The 9,114-nt window shown below is 34.7% G+C and overlaps 1 protein-coding gene across 5 annotated transcripts in view; it reads left to right on the forward strand.

Moving 5' to 3' along the window:
- The first annotated feature begins 1,218 nt into the window (after positions 1–1,218).
- DPP10 (dipeptidyl peptidase like 10) overlaps positions 1,219–9,114 on the forward strand; it is a 579,521-nt gene continuing 571,625 nt past the window's right edge. For 3 of the 5 annotated variants that reach the window (XM_021715501.1, XM_021715498.1, XM_021715499.1), the window contains exon 1: positions 1,241–1,351. In XM_021715501.1, coding sequence (XP_021571176.1) covers positions 1,327–1,351 — 25 coding nt within the window. In that variant the 5' untranslated portion in view covers positions 1,241–1,326. Of the gene's footprint in view, positions 1,352–9,114 lie in introns of all 5 variants that reach the window. The other 2 variants (XM_021715500.1, XM_021715502.1) reach the window with 2 other exon arrangements.

A 9,114-nucleotide genomic window follows, 5' to 3' on the forward strand; every position in this document is an offset into this window, starting at 1 on the left:
AAGCCCCTGGTGGGTGAGGACGCCCTCCAGCCCTCCACCCACCTGGCTTTGTGTTCACTCAAAAATCTTGTGATTTGATTAAGATTGTCCTTCCTCATTCCTAAGGAAAGGCCTGGTGGGTTGGGGGACGCCCCTCACCTACCCGGCTTTGTGTTCACGTGAAAGTCTTGTGATTTAACATGTGAAAGTTTGGGATAAAAGACTCACAGTTGGTCCCAATAAACGGCTTCTGCTCATTTCACTGAACAGTTGTCCACTTTCTTTCTTTCTCTTTATATCTATCCCTCCATCTTTCTTTCAATATGTATCCCTACTACAGAATCGGCTTCTGCACTAGACAGAGTCCAGTCTCTTTCTTTCTCCTTATTTCTCCAGAATATTCGCCGTCGCTGCCCCACCTTCCAGGGACACTCTAAATCTCTATTGGGGGGCTGGCCCCCCATATTTGGGAGGCTGAGGTGAGTGGATTGCCTGAGCCCGCGGGTTTGAGACCCGCCTGGGCAACTTAGCGAGACCTCATCTCTACAATAAATCAAAAAATTAGCCGGGCATGGTAGCGTGCACCTGTAGTTCCAGCTACCTGGAAGGCTGAGGCAGAAGGATCGCCGGAGCCCAGCAGGTCGAGGCTGCGATGGCCGGGAGCGGCCACTGCACTCCAGTCTGGGCGACAGAGTGAGACGCCAACTCAAAAAAATAAAAAATAAAATAAATAAATAAATAAAACCAGTAACAACAACAACAAAAACCTGTTGTCTTGACAAGTGTGCACTGCTGTACGGTCACGGACGTTTTGAATTATTTTCTCATTTCTAATCTTTTTTCCCCCTCCAGTTAGAAAGCAATCTGTAGTGCTTCAAGAACATTTGTATTTAAATCTTTATTGTAGGTTCCATTGCAGCAAGAATAAATGTAAACGGACGCACTTTATTTCCATAATTATTTTGCCGAGTATTTTGTCTATTTCTGGTGTTTATAGTCAATGCATTTTAAGACTATCTACAGTTTGGAAAGCAAGGATAAAACTGCTGGTTTATCACGTAGAGAAATCAGATTGCCCCGCCAAAAGATAGCCATTTATAATGTATGCACTTCTGAATAATTAAGTGAGCTACCGAAGAGGAAACGGATTCTCATCAGCTTTCAAACTGTGATTGTGCCATGCACTGAATCATTCCTTTATGAATACATTTCTCTTGGAGCATGTATAATTATGAATTTTTTTTTCTATCTCGGTAGGAACTGGGAAGTAACAGCCCTCCACAGAGAAACTGGAAGGGAATTGCTATTGCCCTGCTGGTGATTTTAGTTGTATGCTCACTCATCACTATGTCAGTCATCCTCTTAACCCCAGGTAATCTGTCTTTATTCCTCTCTTATGATGGTATTGTGGATGATAATTTCACATTCAAATGCCTTAAGAGTGTAGCAATGTGTGGTATCTTAGGGCATATTAGCACTGGCTAGAATTTTTTTAAAAAGCATAATCAGACATTTTTCAAATGGCACAATAATTCTGCAGTTCAGATATCATGCAGAGTATTTTTGGGAAGATGAAAATGTAAAATATATGAATTGAGATTGCAAAAATGATTTTTGGTCTTCGTTGCTGCTTGAGACTTCCTATGTTTGTCAGTTTGATAAAGAAGACATTTGACATTTATTGTGAGTTGAGGATGAGGGAATGGAGTCTGGAAGTTTCCATATGTGGATGATAAACCAACTGCATGGAAATGAAAAGAGAGGAATTGAAAGAAAAAGATCAGATTGAATGAGAATGATCTAAACTTCTGTCGATACCTCTTCCTTCTGTCTTCTTTTCTTTCCTTGAAGTTTTTACATTCCAAGTTTCTCCCTTATCTAAGGAACCTCTCCGTACTCTCATTGTAATGATAGTTTTACTGTGTTTTTCAGATTAAAAACTTTAACACAAATATGGAAATTATCAGTAGGCTTAGTCTTTAGGAACTATTTCAACCCAGGGGATTTATTCCTTTTTAGTAGGTGCTTATAAGGATGGCAGAGAAAAGGGGGTCACATTTTAAATTCCCCAAATAGTCTTTCAGATAAATTTGGCATTTTGCTAAAACCCACCTACCCAACTGTCTTTTTCAAAACTGAACACCCACATATGTCATAGTATTATGAAACATAGTCATTTCTGGGATAAAATTGAACTAGTTCAAAAATCAACTGATAGTTTAAAGTTATGGCCTGTTGATGAATGTTGTGTTTTTACACATCAGTTTCTATCCTTGCTTTGCTATTTTATGAACTCCTTAATTACACTGAACTTATTTCCTGATGTACAAAATGTGACTAGCAATAGGTCTTTTTCAGAGTCATTTAGTCAAGTAGTTACAATGACTAATTATACAAATGGCTGTATCAATTTCCCCAATGTGGTACTTTGTGAAATATGCCATATTTTAAAAAATATTTACTTTGAAATGATAAACTGCCAAAATATAGTTTGTAGTTGTTATTTAACATATGAAGGGGTTGAGAATGAAATTAAGGGAGGGAGGAAAGAGAAGAGAAAGGAAAGAAAATTTATAGAAAGAAAAGAAAAGAAAAAAATCCCTGGTAAGAGCTGGCTTATCCAGCATTCTCTTAAGGAAGCTTCTTTTAACTGCCTCATTTGTGCATCTGTAGTACAGTGTAATTGAGAAATGCGATGACTCTAAGTTGGTGCAGAATGCCAAGATTCCCTGTTATGGGAAGATGAGCTTCCGCATGGTACTTCACTTAAACATAAGAATTTTGGCATAATTATTTTAAAAAATAATTTGGTTTTACTGACTTCTATTGATGGCTATTCATCAGCTGGAAAGTATTGATATCACAATGACTATATATTTCTATTTATCTTTGTTTTTTCCATCCTAGTTCTAGTATCCTGTTCCCAGTGATTCACTTTTTCAAATTTTCTTGTTACTCACTGAGGTTATAGTGATACTTTGGAATCTGTGGGAGTTTGGTATAACAAAGATCATACAGACTTGATTGTTCACTAAATTGAACTTCCTCTACTCAATCTTTTCACTTTCTTCCAGTATAAAACCATAATACAGTTGTGTTCATTTTATCATACATTTGTTCAAAAATTGAAGTGAGGCCTTTAGGCAAGACACACTTTGGTTTTAGTTCTGGCTCTATAATTTACTAGTTTTGTGGATTAGTATATTGCAAGTTATTAACCTTGTTTCTCACTTTACTCATTCATATTGTGGGTATATATTTAGTGTTAACATTGCAATGCTATTATAGAGTTAAATGAGATAATGTTGTTTAAGAGTTTAATATTGTGCCTAACAGTAATGCTGCTATTCTTCTGATTATTGCTATTATTCAGTACTTACCAACCACTAGAAACTACACGAAATACTGTATTATATAAAGGATGCTTCTAGAAAAAATTATTCAGGAATATATATCTCCTATAACTTTAAATTTTAATTACAATAAATGGAAACAGACTAAATATTTAATCCAGAGTTAGTCTTCTAAGGTTTGATTGATCATTTATTTATTTGTTCATTTATGCAATAGATAATTTTGGAGTTCTTATCACATTCTTGATACTGTTGTAGTGGACCCTGTACTTCTACTGTTTTATATCTTTCATCTCCAATCTCCTTCTTCCCCAATTATGCAAACACAAATTAAAATACTCACACACCCCAACCCAAAGACTTAATTTCATATGAGATTAATCATACAAATGGAAGTGGCAATCATTTTTGGACTTTCAGTTTTCTGAGTTCATTTCACACATCACATATTCAAATGTCTTTGGATTTCACCATTATTTTTGGCAGGGATAGTATTAAATGAAAAATAAACTCATTGTGCTGCAGTAGAAAAGGTATTGCTGAAGCAAGCAGAAATACTACTTTACACAGTCGGTGTTCCACACCTACTGTTTGTAAACTCAATCCCTCCAGGCACCTGAAATATTATATAAATTGATAAAGTTGGTGAGTGTAATGACAGTGATTAGAACATTGCTTGAGTTGTGGCCAAACATAATGACAGCCTATTTGTATGATCTTTATGGTAGTCTCAAATCAAACGTATCAGAGTCATACATAACACCAGAAGACTAAGAGTTTGCATCCCAAGACTTGAGTTATACATGTGGAAGCACTCTTAGAAATTAGTCTTGCCTTTTCTGTTGTACAAGAGAAAACTTGAGTTTGTTTGACTTTTAGTTTTTAGGACAAGAATAGGCATCAAGACCATGTACATTTTTTAATTTGCAGATATGTATGACTGTGCATGCCTGTGCTCAGATTCCAGTGCTCAATTGCACTAAACCTTCCTCTTTTAATCCTCACTCAGGCTTGAGGTCCTCAGCTGTGCTAGAATAAATCCACAAAGAAAAACCTCCAACTGCAAAGACAACATATGACATCCCCTTTTCATCTTCCCCTTGTCCACCAATATGTCCTAAGGCCCAACTTTCTAGGTAACACTACTCAGGCAAGTGGAAATATTCAACCAAGTAGGGGAATCCAGGGGAAACTTCTTATTATGGAATTATTCAGCAAGATATCAGATCTTTTAAGACAAAGGTCAGACTCTAGAACAACTCTTCCAATAAGAGTGGGGGTCAGAAATTCATATGACTTTTATAGCCATATAACCTTGGGCAAATCACTTACCTCTTTTGATAAAAAGTGTTCCATTGGTGGCAGGGGGGAGAACATCTTTGATTTACTAGAATGTAAACTGATATTTTGAGGCTTAGTACAGATCTAATGTCCAACATATAGCAATTCTAAAATAGTAATAAGAATAGCAACTACAACAATAATAGTGACTTGTTTAATGAAAAATAGGCAACATTAAACTCATTGAGTTAGCTCTTTCACTAAGACTTTTCTACCTTGAAAATATATCTCATTTGTTTGTTTTTGAAAGATGAAAGCATACAAAAAATTATCTATCTATGACATGATTTAGAAACGATTTTGCTCAAAATAGCACATCAGTTTGCAGGTAAGTGCTAAGAAATGCAAGCCCATAACCAGAGAAACAAATGTTCAGAGCGATTTTGTTTTTGTTTTTTCTGCAAATTATGCTACAGAAGTAATTTGACACAAGTGCTTTAATTTCTAAGATTGTCAGACTCTTTTTGCCTTGTGAAGAGAAGTCCTATTTTTGAAGAGTGGGTTAACTATTCAAATATTTCCTTTAAAAAGTGACTATTTCTAAAAGGAACACATTTTTTACCTCATTTTTTAATTAAAGGGTTGACTTATTTAGATACATTGTTCAAGCCAACATATCTTCAGTTTGCACTGAGTTTGTTTAAAGAAAATGGAATACCCACATTTATTTTGAGAATATTTTAACTATGAGATCAATAATTATACTCTACAAATACATGAGAGTACATTCATGCTTGAAGTTGGGGAAAACAGCCTAATGTAGCTATGCATTTACTCTGTGGTCTCATTTTTACGTTTAATATGTAGGATGGAAAGGACAATGCTCAAAAAAACATTTAATGCAGACTACAACTACAGGATTTAACCTTCTTTGAAAAGATATGTACATATTTTTTAGTTAGATTGTATTTAGTAGAGGATATTCGTCACACTCTTCAATTCGTCTGCTATATTGAAATTGCCACCTGTGAACTGTGTATACTCCACAATTTTTCAGCAAAACTGGCCTCTTATCCTTTGTGTCAATAATCAGTCAGTGCCAAGACACAGTTTTCACACTGATTTACTATTATGGCCTGCTAAGGATAAAATGGTAAAGCACTAAAATGATGTCTTCATTGTTAGCTCTAGCTTTCACCTCTTTTAGCAACTTGCCAAATACCCTCTATTAAAATAGAGGGTGATAGTTCTTTATTATTCTCTGTAGGTGGGCATCAGGGATGGTCTTTGCAGGTCTATCAGCGTATGAAAGAAGTCAAGCATTCATGTATGAATCATCAGAGCTTTGTTTGATCTCAGTTGAACAGGAATTTAACAGGGACTGTTCAGTTCCACTATAGACATGTCTCTATTTTCATTTCTAGAAGTAATAATGTGAACAGTTTTAAACTAGGTTCAATGTTAAGTTGGGAAATAATTTACACAGATTGAGACTACCACAGTGATGTTGATGGCAAGGCAAGTCTTTAACATTGAATAAGGATTTAATCCATGAAGCGTTGCTCAATTAGCTAATTTGGGCTAAGATACAGAACCAAGGAAGTGAATGAAGCCAGAGAAATACAGGCTGCTCTGTCCAGAAAAATCAGGAAAACAAAACAAAATCTAGACGTTGGCAGTTTAGGATCTGTCTCTCATTGAAGAAATACTCAATTTAAATATATTCTCTAAAGAGTATGCATGATAATCTTAATTAATACTAATACCACACCAGTTGAAAGAAGTAGAACAACATACTAGAGAATACAGCTAAGGTCAGCAGATTTAGATGACCCAGGCAGCTAATTTGTGGAGAAAACATAGACAAAGTGATTAAATTGACTTAGTATCAGATTTCTTGTTCTTCCTATGGGTGTACAAACATGACTCGGAGGTAAAGAATTATCTCTGTTCTTATTGCTTGAGACACCAGATTTTTAAAAAAATGATTTGGTCCTTTGAAATCTCATATTGTTTTAAATATAAAGCATTTGATAAAATCAAAAACTTTATTAGACTGATGACACCTGATTTATGTTAAAAACTCGAATTTATTCCAGTCATTAGTTATGCGCTACCTAACTAATAGCTTACTAGCTTTGGGGTATAGTTAGCTAAAATGTTATACTATATTACATTGCAAACAATTTCTTGGCAACTGTAATTTAAAAGATGTCTTTAAACATCTGACCTGTGTTTTAAAATGTCAGAGCAACAATTAAACTATTCCCATTATCCTTTTATGAGGGAAAAATAATGTTTTACAGATTTTAAGATTTGCATGACTTGTAAACATCAGCATCAACTAAGATGCAATATGCTTATTTTATTTTGTTGAATTAAAAAGATGTGTTATATTGACAGGCATAATCTACAGTCTCTGCTTGTTTTTTCAAGAACAACACAGATGAACACATCTGAATATAGCATTACCCAGGCATAACCAGGCTAACAAAGAGAAAACAATGACAGATTTTAGCAGTTTCCCCCCAGTAACATGGATTGTTGTTGCTTTTTAAATAGATTTGTCTCTGATGTTGAATAAAAAATAATTTCCTCTGGCATTAATAGAATAAGAGTGGTTACATATTTTTTTCTTTTCTTTATAGTTACATTTCTATATTTAAGTCAGATTTTATTCCCTTGCTTTACTCTCATATTCTTATATTGTCCAATCAGATGAATAATGAATGTAGTTTACATTATAATGTGTTCAGTTTTACAAGAGTCAGAAGAGAATCTGTTAACATTTATTTACACCTTCTTGTAGCATGCCAGATGTTGTACCAAGTACTTTACGAATATTATTTTATTTATCTTCATACCACTAAGATGAAATGTATGCTATTCATTTATTCTCATTCTGCAGTATTGGTTTGAGCCTTACAAGTTGAAGTACACTACCTAATGTCACACAATTAAAAGGTAGAGAGGCTTGATCATTATCCTGGGGCCCTTTGGCTTTAACATATATCATAGTAGATGAAGATACAGTCTTGCAACCATGAAAGATATGGACAACACATATTTTTTGGGGAAAAAAGGTGTTTTACTTTACTCCATCTCATGATTTTTTAAAAACATGGATGAAATAATCCTTCATATTACTAAAAGGGAATGCATAGCAGACAAATTATTCAGCTGAGGATGGAGGTGTAAAAATTTGGACAAGGAACAGTTAGGGAGACAATGACCGAAGTGGGAAATTGAAAATCATAAATGAAAATTTGGTCTGGATTTTTATTTCAGATTTCATATTTTTTCTAGAACCTCAAGTCCCCATAATAAAATATAAGTGTACATTTTGTTTCAACCACATTGTATAAAAATTATACATATGCCATTATATAACTTTAAATATTTTGTCATATTTTCATTTGCTTCCTCCTAACAGAGATATTTAACTTAGAAATGTGATATTCTGGCTTCTAAAATATGGAGGCTCAAGATAGCCTGGTCCTAATAAGCAAGGTTTTTATAAAAGACTCACATACAATTATCCCCTCTTGGAAAAAATAATTTTAATACATATTTGCCTTCTATGTTTGTGGTAAGGGATATTTTAATACTCAGGTATTTGCCAGAATGTCAATTGTATTCAATTAATATTTCAGTCCCTTTGTTTTGAACTACAGCCAATGTCATCTCTATTATAGAATTCATTCATTAACTGTGACAAGAGACAATATCAGTAATGAAAAAATCCTTCATTTAATAGTATTTTAAAAGAAATAATATCCCTTTTTAAGTATTTGCTATGTTAAATGAAAATTTAACTGAAACAATTTCAATGTTTGTTTTTATTTTTGCTTATTTATTTGCACAATTAGTCCTGGTCTAAAATTGTTCGATTGTATGTAAATTTTTTCTAGGTGAGCTCTCTAGAAAAACTAGAATCATAAAACTATATTTGGGAGACATCACTTGACTGGAAGATTGTGCCTTATCTGTTGGTCACAATTTGGCTTTTGCATGGCATGTAGAAGATCTCTGATCCAATACTCACAACTTATCTGCTTTCTCTGGGCATCATCAATAACTATATAATATTAGATAAAAAAGGCAAACGTATGAACTATTTCACATGAATTGCAATTCAGCATTCAGAAGTTCTAGTTATTTGAATTACTTCATTTCCCGGTCATGATCATTAACTTTTCTTTCTTTCTCTTCCTTCCTTCCTTCCTTCCTTCCTTCCTTCCTTCCTTCCTTCCTTCCTTCCTTCCTTCCTTCCTTCCTTCCTTCCTTCCTTCTTTCCTTCTCTCTCTCTTTCCTCCCCTCCCTTGCTCTACCTCTCTCTCTATTTGTTGGCACACTCGTTTGTTTCCCCCCTTACTCTTCTACTCTCCACCCCCATCTTCAACCCACTGTCTGCTCCATTCTCTCCCCTCTGCTAACCACATTTTATTTCAGGGAGTAAACCTACAGCCCCACTGCACGGACAGATTCCAAGGCAGGGGGA

Source organism: Carlito syrichta, unplaced genomic scaffold (genome assembly GCF_000164805.1).
Source record: "Carlito syrichta isolate Samal-C Ts95f unplaced genomic scaffold, Tarsius_syrichta-2.0.1 Scaffold307170, whole genome shotgun sequence".
In the NCBI taxonomy this organism is placed as follows: Eukaryota; Metazoa; Chordata; class Mammalia; order Primates; family Tarsiidae; genus Carlito; species Carlito syrichta.